At 45.6% G+C, this 25,847-nt stretch overlaps 1 protein-coding gene across 7 annotated transcripts in view; it reads left to right on the top strand.

Moving 5' to 3' along the window:
- The first annotated feature begins 330 nt into the window (after positions 1 to 330).
- The window catches only part of RIOX2 (ribosomal oxygenase 2), a 66,241-nt gene continuing 40,724 nt past the window's right edge, over positions 331 to 25,847 (top strand). The window contains exons 1-9 of one of the 7 annotated variants that reach the window (XM_090058878.1): positions 331 to 648; positions 3,708 to 3,867; positions 4,928 to 5,363; positions 10,476 to 10,595; positions 12,226 to 12,354; positions 16,635 to 16,738; positions 22,553 to 22,655; positions 23,557 to 23,722; positions 24,552 to 24,640. In XM_090058878.1, coding sequence (XP_089915004.1) covers positions 4,932 to 5,363; positions 10,476 to 10,595; positions 12,226 to 12,354; positions 16,635 to 16,738; positions 22,553 to 22,655; positions 23,557 to 23,722; positions 24,552 to 24,640 — 1,143 coding nt within the window. In that variant the 5' untranslated portion in view covers positions 331 to 648; positions 3,708 to 3,867; positions 4,928 to 4,931. The other 6 variants (XM_090058879.1, XM_090058877.1, XM_090058912.1 and 3 more) reach the window with 6 other exon arrangements.

Genomic DNA, 25,847 nt, shown 5'->3' with positions numbered 1-25,847 from the left:
AGCTATCCAGTTTCACCAGCCTCAGAGATTTAAGGTTAGACCCACGGCTGGCTGCATTTGCGGCTCAGGGACCACTTAATACATCATCCTCATACAAATATCACATCATGCAGGGCTTGTCTTTTCGTCTCCGTCTCGTTGGACATGTGGCTAACACCTGAGGGGGGGGGAAGCCAGTGGCTTGTGAACCTTGACTCTGCCCGCGCTGTAGGCGTGGAAACACTGCTTTAGACACGAGGCCGAAGCTGGTTGCTCATCCCCAGCTCGACTAAGGACTAAGGAGCCGGGAATAAGGAAGTGGGAGTAAGCAACCGGCTTCAGACTTGGCTGAGGATGTCTTTCATCGCAGCACAACGAGAGCCGTGTCTGAAGAGGTTTCCCGCGCAGCACCCCGCCTCCAAGCTGTGATCTGCGAGAAGCGGGAGCCCCCCGGGCATCACCCGCCTCTGCCCTGAGCCCGCCGCGGCTGCAGCCTGCCTCACGGCACGGCGTGAACACTGCTCCTGGTCTCCGTCGCCCAAAGGCGGACATACACGCACCGAGGCCACGGCCCCAGCCCGCGCGGTGGAGGGAGGAGGAGCCGGGCGGACGCGGGCCCGTCCCCGCCCTTTCCGCCGCCCACGTGGGCCCGCCCGGAGCCGCCGCCGGGTGAGTGAGTCGGGCCGCGCAGCGCCACGTGGGCCGCCGCCGCCCCTGGTCGGCAGCTCCGCCGCGTCCTGCGCGGGGACTGGGGGCCGCCACAGCCCGTGCAGGGGTCAGGAGAGCCGCCGAGCCAGGCTAGCCTCGTCCCCCCCGGGGGAGGGCCCTGCGCCCAGCCCCGGGGGCTGCTGGGCAGGGATTGCGGAGGGCGCCGCCGGTGTGGGGGGGGCTGCCCTGGAGCCCGCGGGGAGCCACCCGGGAGAGACGTGGGAGGGCACTGGTTCACATACATGTTACATTGTTGAATCTGATCGATACAGCCGTCCCCTGGGGGTTTTTAAATGCAGTAGGCATGTGCCTTGATGTAAGAGTCATGAATGTCCTAACATCATGTGATGAAGCCTCCCAGAATAGATGCACGCAGAGTTGGCCCTAGGTGGGGGGTCCCACGTGTCTGGTGAGAGGCTGCCCCGAGTGCGGCGAGGGGTGCCTGGAGTCCAGAAGGGACATGGGCATGGTGTGAGCACACGCCAAGCGGTGAGGCTGCTGCCTTGACGGTGAGATGTGTGCCATCCCTGTGAACATGGCGCAGGGGAGGGGAGGTGGCCTGAGAGCAGGCCAGGAGCAAGGGACTCCCCTGTTTGCAGACCTCTGACCTGAGAGCTTGGATTTGTTGCTCAGTTTTGTGTGTTCCGCACTTTGGTGGGGACACGTACCTGCCTTGCAGGGGCAGTGACTGCTTTGGAGTGGTGAGTTGTCCACCTCACTCCAGGTGGCCATCAGGTCCGCCACCTCGTCTTGGCTCCCAGTTTTGGTGCCATGCTTGTTGACAGTGGTGGAAGAGGTGGCTGCAGCCCTGGCTGGAGTCTGGGATATCTGCTGGGAAGTCCTTGGGATGAGGTACCAGTGCTGACCTTGACCATGCAGGACAGTCAAAGGGTGGGTGAGGCCACCGGTAACCACCACATAGTACAGCTCTGCCCTCCATGCTTGGAGTGGCTGCCCTGGGTTCAAGAGTGGCCGGGTTTGGGGTGGGGGCAGTACATTGTGGGCTCTCTGGAATACCCTGTGGTCAGCTTGTCCCAGGATGCTGGCCCAGGATAACTACATAGATGCCCCCCAAAAAAGTGATGGCACATTTTATGCCAGGGTAGCAGACATGTACATCTGCAAACTCACACTTAGGTGTGGGACAAAACACTTCCTTCTGGGAAAAATGCAACATCTGTTTGTAACCTTATTGACATTTGCTATTGTCATCTTTTTCCCACTGTGTGCAAAGTGCTGGGGGAAACTGAAGTAGCTCAGTGCCTCCAATAGTTTTGTCAAGTCTGTTTAGATAGCCAAATATTTGTTTGATTATGAGTTCAACTTGTAATATGGGAATAAGCCTTGGATCTCTGTTTTGCTTTAAGAATGCTGCATTCAAGGCAGGAATGCTTAACATGAACATTGCTATTTATATTTGTGTTGCTCTAACAAAGTTGTGAAATGCACTATTCTGTAGCTTTCTGTCACATGAAATCCCTGTCTGCAAATTGTTAGTATTTTAGGTTTCTATTTAAAAAACATGTCCAAAAGCTGTTGTGATTGATTATTTTTCCTCTTCCTCCTAAATATAAGCAACAAAAATGTAAACAAGACTTAAATGTCTGAACTTTTGAGCTCCATAAATAGGTGAGTTAGATGTCTTTCCAAGTTCTACATTTTTAGTTCGCTCCAGTATGCTACCTTGCAGACTTCTGAAAGTCACTGTGTTGCTGCAAGCTAATCCAGTGGCTTTCAAACTTTTTTCCATTTGTGAACCCCTAAAAAATTTCAAATGGAGGTGCAGCCCCCTTTGAATTGTAAGTGTAGATATTCATATACTTATGATTATAGTCATCTTTTGAGGACTCCTTAGACATAGGCTGTGGACCACAGGTTGAAAACCACTGCTTTAACCTATTGCAGCCATTAAAACCACATGCATGGCAGGTTACTCTGGGTGGGGTAGGGGTGGCTGGGGCCACCAACTGTGCTGGCCCCAGCAGTTTTACCTGGAGTCCTGGGGGCTGGGGAAGCTGCAGTTGCATCACTCCTGCAGCTGGGAGCCTGTCCAGTAGCTGGAGCATGGCTCTGGTTGCCCAGGCTCTGGTTTTGAGTGGTGCACTCTGCCTCCACGTGTGCTACCTGACTTTTTTTCTATGTGGCTTTTTTTTGACCCTGGGATATCCTGGGGTCAAAAAAACCCCCTCCTGCCCACACCACAAGGTAACAACTTGGGAAACACCTGAATGTGTGGTGTGCGGCACTGCAGATGGGTCTATGGTGCTACATACCACATGGCTGTGCTCATCTGGACGTGGCCATTTAGGAGTCAAATGCCCTTGATTTGCTATGGTTTAAACCACAGGTAGCCCTGGGCTGCCATTAGTGTGCTGACAGCAATGCAGATATGTTTCTGTTTGATTTTTGCTTTAACTTTCCTGTCATGAATGACAAGCCCTACTGGCGGTTGGAGTGGCACGGGTGATAAGGTGCATGATTGAGAGCCCAGAAGTCTCAAATTTGAGGCTGTCAGCCCAGAGGTCGCAAGATCATGGCCATAGCAGAAGCACTCGCACCGTGGACCTATCAGATTTCAGTAAATCTGAAAATTCTGCTAAATATCTTGTCACAAGGACACAAGGAAGGAAGGAAAGACAAGCCCTTTGTGAATTAACTTTCTGTTTTTATATAATGATCTAGGCAATATATTTGTAGATAAAGTAAATGATTTTCACATGTACAATTACAAGCCTGTGCTTCGATATTGTCACTAGAGCCCACTCATTAATCACAAAGCTTGACTGTTCTCCACAAGATGGAAGTGCAGGCTTTGACCTGTAGTTCTGTAGCATCAACAGGAAAAGCTCGAAGTTTTTATAACGTTTAATATCGTAGTAAAACTAACACCAGTTAATTACTTCTTTCCAATGTAGTTTTTCTTTCTCCTATGAAATGACAGTTGCCAACTCCAAGGGCTTAAAATTCATGAGAAGCATCTCCTGTTCCCTAATATTTCCTTATCCTTTTTCTTAATACAGGCATACCTCGTTTTATTGCGCTTTGCTTTATTGCGCTTCGCAGTTTTTTACAAATTGAAGGTTTGTGGCAACCCTGCCTCGAGCAAGTCTTTCGGCGCCATTTTTCCAACAGCATTTGCTCACTTCGCATTTTTTAGCAATACGGTATTTTTTAATTAAGGTATGTACATTTTTTTTAGACATAATGCTATCGCACACTTAATAGACTACAGTATAGTGTAAACATAACTTTTATATGCACTGAGAAACCAAAAAATTCATGTGACTCGCTTTATTGCGGTGGTCTGGAACCGAACCCGCAATATCTCCGAGGTATGCCTGTAGTCTCCTGCCCATTACATTCCCACACCAGTGCCATATTATATTGCAGTCTCCTTGGCTATCCTTGTCATTGTCACATCCTCCCATACTTGTCCTAAGTTTGTGTCCTATTTCCTTTTTGGATCATCTCATTTCCACTAAGCTCTCTTGTTATCTATCTGACCCTTGTGGGTTACTAGGAGACTTCCATCTCTTGCTCCATCCCTGTCTAGGAAACTTACAGAACTTGTTTATTTTCATTGTATTTGAATATATGCAAACCAAATAATTATTTAAAGGACATAATAAATAAAAACAGTGGATTTATTGCCTGTTTTGCATATTTATGGTCCTCAAGACACCTTTTGGAGTACAGGGCTCTGTTTTCATGTCATGTTGTGTTATGTCAAAACAGAGCCCCATCCTTCACAAAGTGTCTTGCAGACCATGTCCTGTCACGTTATATCATTTGGTGTATCATTCTTCTGGGTGTTTGAAATCTCAGCTCTCATTCAGATTCAGGAGCTTTGCCACTCTGACTAAATTGCCTTTATCTCAAGTGTAACATGTTGGGGTTTAACTATGAATGAATAAAATGATTTTTTGATCGCTTGAAGAAAAATCTCTTGTAAATTGCTTGGCTTTGTCTCTTGCAATGAGATGAGACAAGTTTCAGTAGTTCCCTGACAAACATAGGCCCCAGTCGTGAGACAAGAGTGGGATGTAAAAATGAAGAATGGGAAGAACCCTTTTAGGGAACCTGTTTTTTTCAGGTTGTAAGTTACCCCCTCCCACAAAAAAGCGGTGGGTGGTGGGGTGGCAGGGGTGAGAAGGGAGTACAAGCCACCTTGGCCTAGTAACTCCATTAAACTACATTCTGCATTTGCCCTGTTATTGAATGGTTCTTTCTCTTCAAACAGGAACATGCCCAAGAAAGGAGGGAAAGGTGGTGATAGAGGAAAGGAAGAACATGCACCATGTAAACGAACAAAAGTGGAAGCAGGTTGTCCACCCTGCCCTGTGATATATGACAGGCCAGCCAGTGTCTTTGAAAGCTTAATCTTTCCCATCAAGGAAGAGGAATTCTTTAGGGAGTATTGGGAACAAAAGCCACTGCTCCTTCAGAGAGACGACCCATCTGTGGTCACCTACTATCAGTCTCTGTTTCAGCTGACAGATCTGAAAGAGTTGTGCAGCCAGGGTTTATACTATGGCAGAGATATTAACATCTGCCGGTGTGTGAATGGGAAAAAGAAGGTTTTGAATAAAGATGGCAAAGTGAGCTACCTGCAGGTGAAGAAAGACTTTGATCAGAAGAAGGCAACTATCCAGTTTCACCAGCCTCAGAGATTTAAGGTTAGATCAACTGTGGGCTATAGTTGCAGCTCATGTACTGCTTCTTAAAACATTATTTTTTGTCATACAAATACTACATAATGTGGGGATTGTCTTTATCTCTCTGTCTCATTGGACATGTGGTTACATCCTTCCTAAAGAAATTAGAGGGGAAAAAGCCAGTTGCTTGTGACTCTGCCTAAGCTCTAGGTCAGGGGTTGTCAACCGGGGGGTATGTGAAAAGATGCTAGGGGGTACGTGTGGGCGGGCAGGGATGGAGCACTGCCACCCACCATCCTGTGTCACCGCCTCCCAGGAGCAGAGCCGGGAGGGTGGGGTGGGGGTGAGTACCACCAACCTGTGCTGCTGCTGCCAGAAGTGTACCTAGAATGGGTACACTCCTTAAAAAAGTTTGAAAACCCCTGGTCTAGGAATTAAAAGTCTGCTTTAGACTTGGCTGAGGATGTCTTTCATTGCAATACAGCAAGAGACATGTCTGAAAATGGAGCCGTGTTTCAAGATTAGGACTCCTCCTTAAAGGTGTGCTCTATTGTACCTTTAAAAAGAGAGAACCTCACACAAGTGATTATTACCCACTCTGTTTTTTGGTTACCCAGCCACCTTATCTTGTTCTGTTTCTCTGCGCAGCTGCAGGTTTTAATACTGGTTCTTCAGGGGCCAGGGAACGTGTGAAACTGAATGAGATGTTTCCAGTACAGTTCACCTTCTTACAAACAAAAAATACCAGTATTGACGTACAATCTATCTAGTAACATACCATCCACTTCAGCTATTCTCCTTTTTTTTCTCTTTCTTTTTTTGTCACTGCACACGGATTTAATTAGTAGCTCAGAGAACAAGATTGTGGTGTCTATGTGCAATTCTATACAAGGATGAAATTCCAATAGCAACCTAGATTGGGTACTGTGTCCAGTTGTACAAGTTTAACATTATAGTTGTCACTTGGGAATTATACTACGTCTGAGGCACAATAGTATCATCTGACTTTTGCTGTGGTTCTGGTGCTCTGTCTTATGTCTTGGAAGTTGCAGCTGGAATATGGTGTGGTGTATGCTGAAGTCTAGTGCGCTAGTAGAATCCTCATGAACCCTGGCTGATAGTACTTCCTTGCTTGTCTGCTACCTGTAGAGGAGGAGGCATCCTCTGTTTCAGGGTATTTATTGACTTTAGACCCAGACATGGATATTTCTTAAGCCTGTCACATACTTTAGTGATAGGTGAGGGCAACACATTCTAGAAGCTGCTCATGCTTTTTAAAATAAAATGAGTACATGCACACATGCAATTTGGGTGAAAGAATAAACTTTGGCGCAGTTTGTACTGGAGTTTATTTCTCTTGGGTGGACTGTTTACATGTGCACCTGAGACCATAGCATATTGAGCCATGGCAAAGTAGTCCTGGGCTGGCAGGGGGTCCTGGGGTCAGCATTGGGCTCCTGGTGGCACTGTCAGTCAGTGGAGGAGCTGGCTGGGGCGTGAGGGTGCTACAGTATGGGGATAGCTGGCAGGCAGTCCCTGCACTGTAGGACCCTCGTGCCTTAGCCAGCTCCTCCACTGTAAATTAGTCAACTCCGCAGTAAAGCACATGTGTAGATGTACCCAGTGAGTATGTAAAAGGAACGTGACCAGTAATGAGAACATCACATTTTGGGAGAAAAATATAACACTAAACTCAGCAGTGTTGAGGCCTATGGAATGTGAACTGAATTGTGGCTTACACAGATTCAGGGCAGGCCTAAAGGTCCAACCTTGCCGAATGAGGTAGAGGGAACATATGACTGCAATGGAGGGGATCTGGGAAAGGAAGGCAACAGCCCCAGGAGGACTGTTGACCAGTGAGTGCACTGCAGATGGCTGGCTCTGAAAATGTGAGTCTTTGCTAGGTGAATTAAAAGGCTTGAGTTAAAACTGTCAAAAACTTCTATCAGGACACATACAACTTTTAACTGCTTTAAAAAGGTAAGATAGGCACTAGTCAGGAGCAGCTATCTACCGTTATGATGTAATTGTTACAGCTTCATGCTCTTCTGGTGATGCAAGTTATCTGAGTCACCATACCTTTGATCTTGTGTCAGGGTCAAAGTTACAACTGAGTTTACTATGCTACAAAGCATGAAAATGTAACTGTAACTGTCGTATGTTAACAGCATATGCGCGTTATCATTCGATACCAATATACTTGTTACATCTTTCTGCATGTTCAGATGTTCAAGAGCTCCAGTCCCATTCAGTTGAGTACCTTGTCAAATCATGGCCTTTGTTGCTTTGCTTCAAAAACAATAGATTGGAACAAGGCACTTTTGGTGACAATATTTCCATTTTTTGTTGATATTTTTAAATATCTGGACTTGCTCTGTAAGAGGTTGAGAAAAAAAATTAATGTTTTAGTGAAAAGGTTTACAAAGCATTATTTGGGCTGAAATATTAAAAGATGGAAAAATGTGACTAGGTCAAGTTAGAAGTAACAGCAGACGCAATTCCTTTACGTGGACAAGTCATAAGGTGCAGTATTCTCTTGGCAGTGAGCTGTATTAGCATAGCTGAATCACCATATGTGTTTAACATACAAACTTCACAGTTTGTCTCTATCTTTAAAGGATTATGAGGGAAGAGTTGGTGCCATGACTTGATACTTAACTATAAAACAAGAAATTTGATAAGGAAGCAATAATATTAGTCTTCAGTATCTTTCATAGAGTGTATCAGTTGCTTTGCATGTCTGAACTTTTATGCTGTCTTTCCACCTGTTCAAGTTTTGTTTTAGCTAAAATGCATCTTGTGTATCTGAACAGGGAAGTAATTCTTGAATAGCTAATAGCAGATGCTAGAATTTCTAGCCTCAGATGTCTCTAAATTCATACGTCCGGTAAACAGCAAATATAAATGCTAGGAAAGGTCAGGGATACATATTTACTGGAGAGGGAGAGAGAGTTTAGTTCACTGTTGTTCTTTCACTGATCACATAGTTCCACTCTCAAATGAATTTCCTAAATGTGTTTTTGTAGCTTGACTTATCGTATGTAACAGAACTGTGCCCTTTAACTTCCTCTGATTTTATGTTATTCAGCTACTGTACATGTTTATTGCCTTAAGATATATCACTATTTACAGATTGATTCTGGTTTCCTTTTTCATTCTTCTTAACCTTACTGACCTGTGTCCTTCATTCTCCCTAGAAGTCTGGGAATCATATAACTTCTAGACTTGAGTCTGTTGGTTACTGTGTTATGGGTTGATACCTCCCTCTTCTCCCTCAAGAGCAGGGGTGGGCTAAATACAGCCCGCGGGCCGGATCTGGTCTGTCAAGCACTTCCCTCCGGCCCGCGGAGCCCCTCCAAAACCCAGGTAATGGCAGCTGCGTCTGTAAAAGCCTTCAGTGGCACCTGCTGCGGGCTGCAGCACCTCAGGCTGTTTACTTGGGTTCTGGTTGGGAGGCAACCAACCCTGACCTCAGCCTGACCCAGCTGTCCCTGCCCTTGGCTCAGGTCACATTTGCAGCTTGAGAGGGGCAGGGGGGCTGGGCCAGAACCTGTGACACCAGTGAGGGGAAACAGGGTCTGGGCCCAGATCTGCTTTGCTGCACGGGACTGGGAAGGGCCCTGCCCTGCAGGTAAGCCCAGGAAAGCAGCTGCTGGGCAGGCTTTCCCCGTGCCATGCTGTGCCGTTTGGGCTGTGTGGGGTTGAGCTGGGCTGGCGCTGGGGAGGGGAAGCAGCAGCTGGGCTGCAGCTCTGGTCCAGTCACCACCAGGAAGGAGAGGTGGCAGCAGAGCCAATGTACCGCTTGGGGACAGGACGACCCTGACCAGAGCAGCAGAGGCTCAGCTGCACTTTCCCCCTGCCTGTGCTGGTCAGTCCTGAGCAACACATGGCTCTGCCGCCACTTCTGCTGGCCAGTGCTGACCCAGCTGGGTCTGTCCCATCCAGAGCAGCATGCCACTGAAGGCAGTTTTCCATGTGCTGCTGGGGACGGGAGGAGCCCGGCTGGGTCGGCACCAGCCAGCAGAAGCGGCGATGGAGCCATGTGCTGCTTGGCACTGACCGGCACAGTCAGGGGGAAAATGCAGCTGAGCCCCTGCTGCTCTGGCTGGGTTCGTCCCATCCTGAGCAGCACATGGCTCCGCCGCCGCTTCAGCTGGCTGGTGCCGACCCAGCCGGGCTCCTCCCGTCCCCAGCAGCACATGGGAAGCTGGCTTCAGCTGCATGCCACTTTTCCCGGCCAGTGCCAACCCAGCTGGGCCTGTCTCATCTGGAGCCGACTTCTCACATGCTGCTGGGGGCACCCGGCTGGGTCGGCACTGGCCAGCAGAAGCGGCAGTGGAGCCTCCTGCCTTTTGGGACCAGCTGGTGCAAGTAGGGGAAAGTGTAGCAGCATGTGGGGAAGCCACTGCTTGATAGGGGATGGGATGGGCTGCCCAGGCCGCACCGGGGAGGGAAAGCTGTGGCTGAGCCCCCTGCGGCTCAGGACGGGAGGGGTCCCACAGCACTGGAGGGTACTGTCATGGTGAGGGGACCCGGGCCTGGGCTGGCTTCTGCTGTGGGGGGGGGCCTGGGATGAGTCAGGACCAGGTCATGCTAGCACCAGTGATGGGTGGGGGGGTTGGCCAGTTTTTGATGCCTGGGGCCTGATGGGGTAGGCTGGGTCCCTGCTTGTGGGAGGGGTCAGGTTCCAAGGCCACCTCTCCAAGAGGAGTACTTCCAGGGGGAAGGGGAGGGACTTCCAGTGGCAAAGGTCAGGGGTTAGGGGGGCGGGACTTCCAGTCCCAAGAGGATGACCAGGGGGTGGGGCAACTGAAGGGGTGGGGATACCCATGTGGCCCTTGGTAGCTCACCAAAACTCATGAAGAAGCAGCACCGCCCCCCGCAAATAATTGCCTGCCCCTGCCCAAGAGCATAATTCATCAGGCATTCATTGCAGCATGGCAGCTGAGATGCTGAATGTGCTTTATTTGACAAATTTCTGTCTTCATAATCTTACTCCAGTTCCTTTCTGGCTGGATATATAATTAGAGCCATAGATCAGATATTTGTAAAATAAAACAAGTCTCCCTGCCCCTGCCCCTCGAAGTTATGTCTGGTTTGTGCACTGATCATTTGTCTCCTGTTTCTTTGAAGGATGAGTTATGGAGGATCCAAGAGAAGCTGGAATGCTACTTTGGCTCTTTGGTTGGCTCCAACGTTTACATTACCCCTCAGGAGGCCCAGGGCCTTCCTCCCCACTATGATGATGTTGAGGTAAGCCAATAAAACATTAATGAGGGGAAAAATCCTTTCTTGGCCCCTGGAGGCAAGTAACAAACAGACTTGAAAGTTACCTTTTTATCCCAGCTTCCAAAACTTTGTCTTCTTGGAATTCTTCCAATTTCCAAAGTAAATGCATTCTTAACTAGTTTGTAGCAGTCTGATCTTGTGCTGGTTTCATTTTCAAGTCTGAAAAGCTCTTCTCCCTCCTTAATAGTGACATACAAATGTATTTCTGAAGTATATTTAATAAATATACACAGTTATGAATGTATGTATGTATCATAGGTATATGTAATAGGTGTATTTATGAAATATATCCCCTCTCAATTTTTATTGTGCCAAATTTCTTAAATTTTTCCTATGTGTTTAATTCCCTTAACCATCTGAGTAGCTCTTCTCTGTATCTGTTCCAGTTTAATCATTTTTGAGCACTGGAACCAGAACTGGATGCAGTATTCTAAATGGGGTATCACTAGCGCTTCATACAGCTTGTACTACAATACAGCCTGCATAATAGATCCCAGAATTATACTGACCTTTTTTGCAACTGCATCATACTTGTGATCTTCCAACCACCAGTCACCCTGCAGCTGACCAGGACAGAGTTCCTGTTTTTCTCAGTTGTCTCTTGTCATAGCCCCATCTTATAGCTCAAGTCATTATTGGGACTGAAGGGTGTGATTTTTGCACTTCATATAATTTCTAATGTTCCATCCACAAGATTATCAAAATCTTCCTGGGTAAAATAAGTATCTGGTCCTCTACCGTATCGCCAGCATTCCTTAATTTAGTGTCATCTGTGGTTTTCTTGAGGATGGATTTATTTCCAATACCTTTTAACATTTTTACACGTTAGCTGGTTTATTGGTTACATTTTTAACCAGATTAACATGGGGATGTGTATCTTGAAAATGCTACAAGGGTATCTTTAAATCCAACTGTGTCTGCATCAACCTTCTAACAATAACAACAGAAACATTCTAATATTAAACATATTAAATAAAACAAACTGTGAAGCTGGGGTTTACATTACTTTTCTCTCTCACGTTTCAACTGTCATGTTATAAGGATAATGCATTTTCTTTACTCAGGATATTTCTAATTTGGATAAAGAAATATTGCAAATAAAATGTGTAGGTGTCTTATCACAACTCACCTTATCTGTTATTTTATTTTAAATTGCATTTCAGTTAAATGTTTTTAACATTTTTGTTACAGAAATTTTAGCTGCACATGTATTTACAGCCACGTAGTGAATGTAAAACACGTCTTTCAGCTGCCTAAAATGGGAGGGAGAAATATTACAACTGGTAGAACAGTTCCAAAAAGACTTCTGAAGTCTGTGATGAGTAATATTCACTGATTGTTTCAGAGGCTCTGCATTCTTACATGACTAGCAGAGAATTATTTTTGAACTTTGTGCAGTGGTGGGTGTCACCAGGAAAGCCATCACTTTGATGGGTGGGTGTGTTTGCTGCTTTGCTACTTGTCTCTCTGATTTCTGACTCGGCTTTTATGGATTTTTTCAGACAGCAGGGATTCAAAATCTGATTATTGGGAGGCTTGAGGGGAAGCTAGGTTTTTTGATGCATTGATGCATGTTGGTATGTGTCCTCTGCAGGTATTTATACTTCAGCTGGAAGGAGAAAAACACTGGCGGCTTTACAAACCTACTGTTCCCCTAGCTCGGGAGTATAGTGTTGAATCGGAGGATAGGATTGGGAATCCAACACATGAATTCACGTTAAAGGTACTGTTTGTGGTATGTGGCTTTCCCAACCTTAGTGGAAAAAAAGATAATTTTCTACTCTGGCACATTAAAAACGTAATTAATACTGTGAATGGTAGTGCACAGGCAACAGTTGGAGTAGTCATGTAGCTTTCCAGCTGGTACCACAAAACTCTGTTAAAAAATCTTGTCTTGCCTCACTTAGCTATCCTTTTTCATTATCTAAATATTACCAGAGTATTGAGCTAATGGACTTTTAAAATAAACAGTTTTTCTAAAAACCCATCATGCATGAGTTTTGGCACACTAAGGGTGCTTATGCAAGTTACATTTTTCACGTGATCGGACCCCTGAAAGCTCTCTACAGCTGTGACAATGCATGTACATGGCTGCAGAGCACTTCTAAAATGGCCGATCATCCAAAAAATGAACCCATGTCACATCAGGTATTAGATCAAGGTGCTTTAAAGCAGTGTGCTATAGGGAACTTGTGTTCCTTCCAGGGTTAATTTTTCACGCCTTATGGAGCTGGGCTGGCGCTTGTGTCAGTGAGCACCAGCCGAGCCCTGGCCCTGGGGCTGTCAGCAGGGGTGGGAGGGGGAGAAAAAGGGAAGGTGGAGGGAGCAGCATGGATCTGTTGGCTGCTTTGCCTGCCTGGAGCTGGGGGGGGCTGGGGTAGAACGGAGCTGGGATATTGCGGGGAGATGCTGGACTGGGCCTACAAGGTGAGGGGGAAAGCAGCCAGAGGCTGCTGCTGCCACTGTCAAGATGCCCAGGCGGGGGATGGAGGAAGGAAGCCCCCTTTCACTTCACTTCATGGGCCCAGCCTGACTCCCCCCATACCCTAGTTGGAGTAGCTGGGAGGAGGCTTGTGAGGTGAGGGGACTTCATTCCACCCTGCCCTCCAGCTCTAGCCAGGCAAAGCAGCCAGGAGCTCTATGCTGCTGCCTCCTATCTCCCTTTCCTTGTTGACAGCCCTGGAATTGGGTGCGGGGGTGTGGAGTGAGGAGAGGGACAGTTCAGCAACATCTTCAGAGGCTGCTGGTCATGTCTGCCCCCTCCCCCCCACTTTCCGGGTCTGGTGCAGCCGCTCAGACCCCCAGGTGAATATCTGTTGGGTTGGGGGAATGAGATGGGGGGGGGGGCTCTAACTCATGGTGCTTTGTGTAAAGCACTGTGAATTAGAGTGTGGCCCCTAAACTTCTGTAGGCACCCTGTAGTCCAGTCTTTGCTCAAAGTTTATAGGTAGAAATGAAGTATTGGCAACGTAGTGTGGGGAGGAGCCTTCTAGACAACTGGACCCATTGGCCTGGATTTTAAAAACAATGAGTAATGCAGCTATCTTCAACCCAGGCTGTGTAATCCCACAGTGTTCTGTACAGGTCGTCTTACCTCCATGTGCAGTAAACGTTGCTGACTTCCAGAGTTTTATCTCAACTTTATTTGGGAGACTGCTTTTGTAGGTATAAAAGTGTCATGAAGGGCTTCTAAATGCAAATCATTTAACAACTGATTTCTTGGTACTCAGTTTCCTCTCTGTCATGGGTCTGTACTTCAAATGTATGTTATTTACCCACCAAGTAAATTGGTCTTATTCTAGAATTCATCAGCTTCTCTATCCTAATGCCTAATCCTGCAAAATATCTAGATTTTTTTGTAAGGGTTCAAATCAAACCAGCTTTGACACAAGTATCTTATGACTGTTAAAGCCTGAATCAATTCTAACAGTAGAAGATCTGTATTCTGGCAGCTTGTAAGGTTTGACTTTTACTGGGTAACTTCTTGGCATCTCAAAGGCTCGGATCAAGTGTAGTACTGATAGCTATCTCTCTTCTCATTTGTGATATGTTGTAGGCCACATGCCAATACCTTCCATCTCATTAAATAGTAGTGTACTCCATGAATAATTCCATTGACTTCAATGTGGCCATTAATGGAGTATAAGCCTGGCTCTGTGAATGGGTTAACAAATAACTCCATTTGTTTTCAAATGCAGGCTTTTATTTGAATGTTTGGTGCCTTCCATTTCCTATGTTCTATCTCTTTCTGAACAGCCTCTATCATGCTGCATTTGTTTTGTGAAGTATATCTAGCAGGGAAGTGCAGCTTGGCATCGGCTCCAAAACTTCTTTCAAGGATTAAAAAAAAAAAATCATAAATAAGACTTTTTTTTCCCCCTTTCTCTCTCTTTGCATTGCTGCCTATCCTTCATGTGTAGTCCAGACTGTGGACCAGTGAGAGGTTGTACCGTGCCGTTGTCCCTTTTCTGTTCTTCCAGAAACAATAGAGGCTGGTGGTGGGAAGCTGGTGGTGATGTTTTGATGCCACTTGGCACCTAAATTTCCAATCTTAGCATGTATTCGTGGAACTTGATTCTCTCTCCATCAGGGGACTCTAACAGTTGCTTTGCTATTTGTGCCCAACTCTGTGGGAATTAGCCAGTAGCTAATATAACTAACACTGCTTATCCAGCCTTTCCATAGTCGGATTTATCCCTCCAATTTAGAAGTCATGAAAACACCAGGGGACTCTACCCTTTGACAGAAGTCCATGACACCTGTTCCCAGAGTGTCGCAGGCAAAGTTTGAAAATGCAGTGGTTGTCTGTTTATTTTACTGGTCCTTGATTTAAAATACTTACTTTTTAATACTGCACATGCATATGAGCTGGTTCAAATCCTGCTTGCTTAGCTCAAGAAAAATAGTTTCTTGAAGTCCATGGTACTCTCAAGTGAGTAATGCTCACAAGGACTTGGTCCTTATAGCATAGATCTGCTCTGACATGTGACAGTGTAAGCTTCCTACTAAACAGATCCCTTTCTTCTCCATGTGGGGTTGGATAGCAGGACATTTTTATCCTAGAGAAATTTGGGTTGGGGGACAAATTATTAATTGCTCTTCATCATGATAGAAGTTCCAGGATTTGACCATGGATAAAGATTTAGGAGGTGTATGTTTTAAAAAAACAAACAACAAAATCCAACATATTTCTAAGTTATCAGTCATTAGGTCTACCCTATGTGTCAGTGGTACTGCTGTCTAGGTGAGTGGAACAAAAGTTAACAACTCCCCACATAAATAGCCAGAACTTTTTAAATCATGGTAGATAGTTAGGTTAGTTGATTAATGGCAGAAGAAAGCTTGTTTTAAAAGTGAGTAAAACTTCTGTGGCTTACCTTTGACAAACCACAGCTCATTAAAAATGGATGAGCGGAAGAGAGGGAGCTCAGTTCTGTAAAGTTCAGTAATTGGAGAGGCCTTTAATTAAATGCCTTAAAGTAGATATTTGCAGAGTGTTTGCTTAACATATTTCTGGGTTTAATCAGATTGACAGGCTTAGAAATGGTTTGAGTTGGGCAAATAAAATATTAAAAAAAATCATCTTTACTATCTTATGACCCTGCCCTTGGACTGTGATGTCCAGATACAGTGATGACTGGGAGAAACTGTAAAACAACCCACATGTTAAAATAGACTTACATGTCCAGTAATGTAGTCAATTTCATCCTTGGCAGTGCTTTGTACCTGGCTTGATCTTGCAAACTATAGCTTGTCAGTTGGGGTGGCAGAGCTGTTCTGGGGCTAAAATATGGGGGTTTTTTGTTTGGTTTTTTTTTTCTGTAGTGGAGGTTTTTCCATAGTTGTAGTCTTTGCTCTGGTTTTGTCTCTCTTCTCTCCTATTTTCCTCTGTCTGTCTCTTTCCTCCTAAATTGCATCAGTTTTAAAAAGCATTTGCTCACTTTTGTAGAAGTCTTATTTCAGTGGGTGTCAAAAGACAGGTTTTTCCCCTGTGTGCTAATGTTTTTTTTCTTAAATAAACAAATTAACTAGAAGACTTTAAGTGACATTTACAAACAAATTAGCATGTAGCACAAACAGCTCTTACTACCTTAACAAGGCTTCCCCTCCTTTTTTCCTTAGGAAGATGAGGTTGAATTTGGGTATCACTAGGCTGTGCTTTTTGCTTTTTCACTGGCTCACTCCATCTACAAGCTGATTATGAATGCTTCTCCATTTCATGCATACATGGTTAGTTTTATATGCATGTTGTAACATCAGAGCTCACTTTAAATTTACAAATAATAGTAAATGTTATTTCAGCTTTTGGTTTTTTACCCTGGAGTGCCTCTGTCCCATATGAGACCCTTCGCAGCATGGCTGTATGGCATTGCAGGATTTTTTAGTCCGCTGTCGATGTTTCTGCCTGGGGAATATTGTCTTTGTTTAGCTCATACCTCAGTAGGCTAAGTACAAAGAGATCTAAATATGCCATTCTGCTTTCCTCTTTTTCTTCTCCCTCAGCCAGGTGACTTGCTCTACTTTCCAAGAGGGACTATCCACCAAGCCAATACTCCTCCTGGTGTTTCTTATTCTACTCATGTGACCATCAGCACCTACCAAAACAAGTAATTTTTTCCTTACCGTTTTTAAAGCATTGCTTCTTTGGCAGCAGTTTGGGCCTGTGTGTGGATAAATGTCTCCATATTGCCTCCATATTCCTGAACGGGGACCAGCACATATCCCCCACTAGAATTGTGGATGGACCCAGGGGAGGCATCACCATGCCTAGGGTCAGGGATGATCTAATTAGGGAACTTTTGGAGGGGCTGGATGTGTTTAAATCAGTAGGTCCAGATGCTCTTCAACTGAGGGTGCTGAGGGAATTGGCAGGGGTCATAGCCCTGGCACGGCTCTGAGTGCTCGTGGGGCACTAGGTACCAGAGGATTGGAAAAGGGCTGGTGTGGTCCCCATTTACAAGAAGGGGAAAAAGGAGGCCCCCGGCAATTACAGGCCAGTCAGTCTTACCTCTGTCCTTGGGAAGACCTTCGAGAAAATTACCAAGAAGCACATCTACAAGGGTCCAGCAGGGGAGGTAATGCTCGGGGCAACCAACATGGGTTCATTGAGGGCAATTCCTGTCTGACTAACCTGATCAGGTTGCAGAGTCCCTGGAGGAGGGTGTTGGGGTGGATGGTATCTTCCTGGACTTTAAGAAGGCCTTTGACACAGTTTCCCACTACATTCTCTCAAAAAACCTAGGTGACTGCGGCATTGATGTCTACGCAGTCAGATCGGTGGCAAATTGGCTAGATGGTCACACCCAGAGAGGGGTGGTGGATGAGTCGTTTTCGACTTGGAGGGATGTAGGCAGTGGAGTCTCCCAGGGCTCGGTCCTGGGGCCTGTACTGTTCAACATCTTTATCAGAGATCAGGATGTGTGGGTGGAAAGCACGCTGTCCAAATTCACTGATGACACCAAGTTGTGGGGTGAGGTGGGCATGCTGGAGGGAGGGACAGAATTCAGCTAGATCTTGACAGGTTACAGAGGTGGGCGGATGAGAATAGGATGGAATTCAATGCAGACAAGTACAGGGTACTGCATCTAGGGAGAAGGAACCAGCAACACACCTATAGGCTGGGGGATACCCTGTTTGTCAACACAGTGGCAGAAAGGGATCTTGGAGTCGCTGTTGCATGGTCAAGGGGCAGCAGGGCAGGCTCTATGAAGATAGGTTAAAGGGCCTGAACCTACTCAGCCTCCACAAGAGAAGGCTCAGAGGAGATCTGGTGGCTGTTTACAAACTCAGCAGGGGGACCAGCAGAAATTGGGTGAGGCTCTGTTCCCTCGAGCACCACACGGGGTTAGTAGGAGTAACAGCCATAAATTGCTAGAGATAAGGTTCAGGTTGGACATTAGGAGACATTGCTTCATGGTTAGGACTGCCAGGCTTTGGAATGGACTCCCAAGTGAGGCGGTGCTCTCTCCTACCTTGGGGGTCTTCAAGAGGAGGCTGGACAGATATTTGGCTGGGGTGATATGACTCTGGCACCTGTTCCTGCCCAGGGCAGGGGGTTGGACCTGATCTGTTTAGGTCCCTTCCAACCCTAAGCACTATGATACTATGAAATGCAAAAGATGACTTGGAATACAGGTGTTTCAGAGAAGCAGCGCTATTTTTTAGAGCACAGATGTCAAATTCAAATGCATTGAGTGAGATCTGGACTGTGGGGTGTCATGCTACAGCTGCTAGTGCTGCTGTATTGACACAACCACCATGTGGGTGTTAACGTCACCTATGCTTCTTGGCCTGCTACTGATTTGTGCCCTTGCTGAAGAGAAGGCTATACAGCATACTGGCCTGCATTAGTAGGAGCGTTGCCAGCAGATCGAGAGAAGTGATTCTTCCACTGTTCAGCATTGGGAGGCCTCATCTGGAGTAATGTGTCCAGTTTGGAGAGAATTCAATGGAGTGCAATGAAAAAGGTTAGGGGGCTGGAGCATATGATGTATGAGGAACAGCTGGGGGAACTGGGCTTATTTAGTCTGGAGAAGAGAAGACTGAGAGGTGATTTAATATAAACCTTCAACTACCTGAAGGATGGTTTCAAAGAGGATGGAGCTAGACTGTTCTCAGTGGTGGTGGTTGACACAACAAACAGCAACCATCTCAAGTAGCAGTGAGTAAAGTTGAGGTTATAGGTGAGGAAGAATTTTCTTACATGGAGGGTAGTAAACACTGGAGCAAGTTACCGAGAGAGGTGGTGGAGTCTCCATCCCTGGAGGTTTTTAAGACCCAGCTAGACAAAGCCTTGGCTGGGATGATCTAGTTGGGGCTGGTCCTGCGTTGAGCAGGGGGTTGGACTAGATGACCTCCTGAGGTCCCTTACAACCCTAATTTTCTATGATTTGCAGGGCAAACGAGGCTTGGAAATTTGCTGGAAGGTAAAGGCATGGGGATGATGTTAACTCCCTGGGTACTAGCTGTGCTGGCACAGTGGCTCTGGAAGCTGTGGTAAGAAGTTCCACTGGCCTGATCCAAAAGTGAAATTGTCCAGCTGGAAAAAAACCTGGTGAGGCTGGATCAGGCCTGCAGACCATATGTTTGACCCCCTTACTTTAGGGCAAAGGCTTTGCAGTCAGATTTATTGGGTTCTCTTCCTGGTCCAGTTAGTGTGCTCACTTTTTGACCTTAGGCAAATAGCTTTAGCCTTTGGGCCGCAGTGTTTGCAACTGTGTTACAAGGACAGCACACGCTGCCTTCCTTGCAAAGTATTGTGTGGTTTACTGTTTTGAAATCTTTCAGTGGATGATAGATAAGTTAAAGGTGCAGCAGTGATTAATGAAATCTAAGGCAGTTGGAGTAATAAAAATTGGAGATGGAATAGTTAATTAATTGACACATGAAAACAGGAAATAAGCTTCTTTTTTAAAACTGTATTGCTGAACTTTGCAATTATTGTTTACCACCTGGAGAATCGAGGTGGAAAATAAGGTGACATGAAGATTTACAGTTGTGTTTTACAGCCTTTTATGACAGGATAAGGTTATGGCTTATCTCTTAACCCAAAGAAGGATTTCTGAGCACATAGGAATGAATCAATCACCACTCCTTGCACCTCAGCCTCTTCTCCTTGCCTGCCTCTGGTAGTGACCCAGACCAATCTTTGCTGTCTCACTTACTGTAAAACCTTCTTTGACAAGAAGCTTCTACTACCACCTCCATCTGCTCCCCAGAAATTAATTTCTCTGTCCGCATTATTGCCTAAACTTTCTTCCTATGGTTTCCTTTCCACCCCAGGGGAGGTCTGTTCCCTCCCAACTGGCTTTCAGCCACTGATTCTTGATGTGCTAGTTTGGACAGTGATTCTCAATCAGGGTGCCAGGGCACTCTTGAGTTCTGTGAGATCCTTTGAAGGGTGTTGCTGAGGTGAGAAAAGATAAACCATATATGAGGAGATAAGTAGATAAGCTAAGGCTCAGGCTTATTGCCCCTGCCTGGATGCTTCCCTGCCTGCATTGCCTGGTCCTCTGCAAGGAGGGTAAGCACCATAACAGATTAATTAGCTTTGGAACTGGGGTGCCAGTCAGTTCACAAAAGTAATGCCTCAAGTCTGATGAGAGGCGCCTTGAGTCTAAAAAGGTTGAGAATCACTCACTGGGTTAGAAGTTGGATGCAGCAAGGGTTTCCACTGGCAGCAAATTGTGGCCAGATATGACTAGACCCAGTTCAGACAATAAGCGTGGTTGTATGCCACGTTCCCTACTTGTTGGGAAACCTCCTGAAGCCCAGAACAGCAACCTTTGTACTTGATCTCCTGGTAACCACCTTTAAATGACCAGGTGTCAGATTTCCTACTCCTGGAAATTGGTCCATATCCTCAAAGTTAGGATGAAACAGCTCGAAGAAGGGGGCTCTGTCTCTGCCAAACACTGGGAGAGTCTTTGCTGATTTAACTTTACAGTGGGATTCAGGGTTGGTGATGGCTAAATGGAGTTAAATGTTCCAAGAACTGTTTCCAGGTCATCCCAAAGTATCTGTCTGGATTTTAATGGAGATGCGGTATTTCACCTGCTTTAGTGGAGCAGAAATTGCTTTGGGTTTAGGCATGCAAACAGATGACTCTAAGGTGCTAGGTTACAGACTCATTGTATTTCAGCTGCTCTGTGTCCACTGCTTGTGCGCATGCTTTTACTTGCCGTGGATGTGAAGTAGCTTTCCCACTTCCGCTGAGATCATGCTCTGCAGGGAAAGAATGTGCGCATGGGCATCTAAATCATATCACCAGATAGGCTACACGTTTGTGCCCCAAAATAGCTTGTGACAGTGTTTTCTTCTGCCAACACCCTCTGTCTTTTCAGGGCAGAAATTTTTTTGGGAGCAGGTTACTGTACTGTGAATCTATTCAAGGGAATCTTTTTGTGTGTTCAGAATAGGAATTGCCCAAACCAGGCTCAAATACTGTCGGTCAGCACTGGAGAAAACATGGCTTTACACAGGATTGCCTGAGGTTGCCCTGTCAGTCTGAAGTCCAACAGAAGGCATGGTCATTTGGCATCTTATAGACCAGTGGTCTCCAAACTTCTTTGATCGCGCACCCCTATCAGTAAAAAAAATTTTTAGCACATACCCCCAATATATGTATATTTATATAAATATAGATATAAAAAGAAGTTCTGATATTTTCTTCCTGCACCCCAATGGATTGTCTTGCGCACCCCATGGGGTGCGTGCACCCCACTTTGGAGACCACTGTTATAGACTGATGTCTATAACATAAGCTATACAGAGATGTATAGCATAAGCTTTCATAAGCAGTAGGCTTACTTCATCAGATGCTGTGAAGGGACTGCAGGAAGCTCTGAAAGTAAGCCTGCTGCTTACAGAAGACGGTGCTGTGCATCTCTGATTTAGTTCATAAGTTTGAGAACCACTGTGATAAGGTTTCCACCCCCCAGTCGGCATGGGGGGAAAAAGGCTTCTCGTCTTACATTTGGATATAAGGGAACCTCATTAGATACATTGTCTATCATTAGACATTTGCTAAAAGCAGCATGTGCTCAGTCATGGAAGCTAGCTGTGTTGATTAGGTGCAGCCATTACTGAGCATGACTGTAAAATACATGGCCCATATTGGGCAAACAGACTGATGGGCACCTTTATTTTTTTAATTTTGTGCCTCAGGCCAAATCAGCCAAATTGGTTCCAAATTCCGTTGACTGAGCAAAGCTCAATCATTCAGGTCTGTGTGGTACTACCACTGCCAAGTATCCTACCTCCCAGATTCTTCAACCTGGGGTTCAGGTACCTCTAAATCTATGGCAAGCATCCTAGGTGCAAGCCCAAGCCACCTGGTCTCACTTGCCACTAGCCCAAAGGCCATAGGAGCAAGCTAGAGGGAAAGGACAAGAGCAATTCCCCATTACATAAATTGTGTAGCCACAATCCTCCCATTGGAATCTATAGTAGATTCTCTTAGGGGGTGGTGGATTTACTTGTAAAGTCTCAGACAGTAGGCCTGCTGAGGAGGAATTGCTGTACTGTTTGTTCATGACCTAGAATGTTGGTTTAAGTTCAGGTTTGGAATCCACATTAGCTGTTGTTAATGTGGTTGTATTTTGAGTTGATCAACTGTAACTGTTTAATGTCTTCATGCTTCTTTGTAATAAGCAGAAACTAAACCACAATAATTTAGGAGTTTCACTGAGGAGTAATCCATCTTAGTTTAGCTTTCACTTATGGGATAGGAGCAGACATGTGAAACAATTACGGTAAATCAGCTGATGTTTTCCTATGAGCATAATTGTTTGGTCTGTCCTCAGCCTAGGTAGTGAAATTTGTGTCTGAGTTCACTGTAAGCACCTTCTGGGAACAGCGTCTATTTGAGCTTGATATCAAAGTGATTGATTCGGTCCTTTCTGTTTCTTTCTGCCCTCCAGTTCTTGGGGAGACTTCTTGTTAGATGTGATTCCTGGACTTGTGTTTGATACAGCAAAGGAAGATACGGAGCTACGGACAAGCATACCTCGGCAACTGCTTATGGTAAAGAGAGGAGACAGAGGGGGAACCAGCATAAGTTTTCTATGTGTTAAAGAAGTGCTCGGGACAGTCTAGCTTGTTGCCCTCTCTTAGGAATTCAGCAGAATTCCTTGGTGGGATCATTTGAGAGACAGATTGGCCTGCTGCCTAACAACAAAACCACCTCCTTGTAAGGTCTTCAGTTCTTTTGCATCTTCAGCTCCAAAGAATAGGCCACCCTGAAGCACGGCCTGACTTGCTTTCACTCAGTTCTGCATCTCCAGCTTGCTCTAAGTCTGTGATTCCCTCCACTTCCCCAAGCAGTTGTAATGCTTTGGAGCACCATTCTCTCCTTACCTTGCCCTCTGGCAGGGTACCTGAACCCTTAAAGCAGGCTGCCCCATAAGTTGTTGTGTGGTCTCTGGCTTGTTCTCCTGTTGGTCTGTTATTTCCTTGGCATGTCAGCATGCAGAAGGAACAAGCCACACATACGTAACCCCTCCAAGTGACACCTGTTTGGTGAATTGCACTGCATTAACTAGGGACAAGATTAGTGTGAGCTGTCTGCGTAGCACAGCCAATAAAAGGAACTGACTCCATTGTCTTGGGAATAAATGATACTGTCAGATACAAGGGTGAAAGGCTATGAGGATAATTGAAAGCATATGCTGAAGCAGTAAAATAAATGATTTTCATTGGTGGGGTGAGAGAGGGGAAGAGCTGTTCACAGGGACACCAGTAGGCCTTGAAATATGACCCCCCTTCCCTCACGCCCACCCCTCAGATCTATCCCTGTTTTTGGAGTAGTAGAGTTCTCAACATCTGCCATGCCATGAGAATCTTGGACTACCTTCCCCTTAGTGAATTAGGGCAGGCTTAGAGAATGCATTTGGGTTCATGTGCAGGTCTCTCTTGGTGTGTTTAGCAGGTGGATATAGCTGACTCAACACGACGATTAAGCAGCTTCCTGAGAAGTCTTGCAGACCGGCTGGAAAACACCAAAGAATTGAGATCATCTGACATGAAGAAGGACTTTGTTCTGAACCGGTTACCACCTTTCTTGGGGAGCAGCACTGGTCCCTTGACTCCAGGTGAAATTGAAGCTTCCCACTGATTCTCTTGGCTGGGGATGGTGAGGCCGTTGCAATCTTGTGCTGCTTGTTGTGGTTTGTATGGTGCAGCATTTGTAGGCTCTAGCCCAGGGTCATTTTTCACTGTGCTAGGCCTGGGGTGTGAGCTAACAACCCAATCAATCCTGTGCGCCAAAAAAGAGGGGCAGCAGGTAGAGTCAGCAAGTCGACCATGTTCTTTTAGGATTTGATTTTTGAGATTACTCTGGCCTCCCTCGGCCTTTTCAATCCTTTGGCCTGCTAGGGAGTACTGGTAGGCCATTTGTCAGTTCTGTGCTACAGTTTCTGTTTAGCCATCTGTAAAATATGTCTTGTACCCAGTCTTCCCAAAGAAAGGCATGTTGTGAGGCTTAACTAACCTGTTGGTGGATTGCTTTGAGATCCTGGGATTAAAAATGCTTAATTGGTATCAAATAATTTCATGACATGTCTGCATTAAAGTTTGGATTTTGCTCATTTTAGGTAGATAGCAAATGTTTGTCATACAGAACCCTTGAAAGACTAGCATGCCTTACTGAGTATATGTATTGGTTTAACTGATGGAGGTTGCTGCCAATATCCTGCTTGCTATTATCATTACTGTTAAATCTGAGTAAGTGTTACAGATTTTAGTTAATGAAATCAATACGTTTTTCATGATATAAGAATGAGCAAATATCAGAAGTACAGACATTCACGTCTATATATTTAAGTTATACTTGTGGGGGAGATGGGGAGAAAAGCTGAAAAAAGCTGGATGCAAAAGGTGGCTGATTTCCTTCCTTTTTGAAGGCTTGTATTTTTATTTTAGGTGGAAAACTACCCAAATTAGATAGCAGAATCAGACTGCAGTTCAAAGATCATGCTATAATTACAGTGGAACCAGATCAAGAGAATTCTGTAAGTATTGTGAGACTGTCTACATACACTTTGGAGGACTGCTGCTCTGATTTTTGAGGCTTTACTGTGCTGGTCTTGATCTGACACTCTGGTTCCCAGTGTCCAGCTGGGATCTGTCATGAAACTAGTGTGCAAATGTAGTATCATTCTGTGACCTGGAGTGAATGGGGGGTTTTATTTTTTTACTTTTGAGAGGAGTTTATCACTAGAATTACTCCACAGTCTTGTTTCCCACATGCTGGGGTTTTATGGGAGATGAGCTGCTTGTTTTAGGGCCTCCCTAGAGATCTCTTGTATATCCTGATGCATCCTGCTGCTGGTCAGCAAAGGAGGTTTGCTTCTAAAATAGATGCATTCTTTTCAAGAGCACAGATGGGATTCCCTTTTGATGGTCTAGTCAAAGACAGTATGTAACAGGTACAACTCTGTTCACTTCCATGCCGCTGCTTTAACCTGTGTTATAAAACAGACTTAGCTTTTTGTTTCTTAGCTTGGCCCTGCCATGGTGCTGCTGTTTAATTCTTCATGGCATCTTGGTGTTTGTTGAGTAAACTTGACACAAGGCAAGACCTGTTGGTATAGAATTTAGGAGGCCTCTAGTATTTAGTGGCGAAAGGATCTTAATTTGTGGACCTGGAAACTAGTCAGCTTTTTACAGTGTAGGTGCAGCAAAGCCAAGCTTGTTTGCGTTCCTGGGACTGTCCTGGATCAGAGGGCTTCTGCTGAGGAGTTGGGGCAGCTGTATGTCTCCCTGTTGCTAAACTGACATTCAGAGCTTGCAGATTTGAGAGCCAGTAATTCTTAATTTTTTTTATTTCTAGTCTAGGACTGGTTGGAGTCTGATTCAGATCAGGTTTGGCTTCTAATGAAAATTTTTTCTGAACTGTGAGGACTCTGCTTAATGTGCACTTTGGAAAAATTGTATGTTTACTAAATCACTTGATTTCCACCATACAGTTTCAGCCCAGTGACAGATCTACTACAGAGGCTGGATTAAGCAGGGCCCTCTTTGTTGTATGTGCACAGTCATGGCAAGACAAGATGCCTGCCAGCCCAGCTCATGTCAGTATTGTGGGCTGACAGCTGGAAGTCTGAGAGTCATTTTTCAAGGAACAGCATTCATAGCCATGGGGGGAGGAAGGGAGTGTGTTGAATGTTCCTGGGGGTAGCATTGAACAAGCTGCCTAAGTCAGGAGGCAGCTGTCGC

Source organism: Crocodylus siamensis, chromosome 1 (assembly GCF_052110815.1).
Source record: "Crocodylus siamensis isolate JL-2025a chromosome 1, ASM5211081v1, whole genome shotgun sequence".
NCBI classification, from domain to species: Eukaryota; Metazoa; Chordata; order Crocodylia; family Crocodylidae; genus Crocodylus; species Crocodylus siamensis.
The sequence above is the reverse complement of the archived record's forward strand: the minus strand, read 5'-3'. Positions and strand labels throughout refer to the sequence as shown.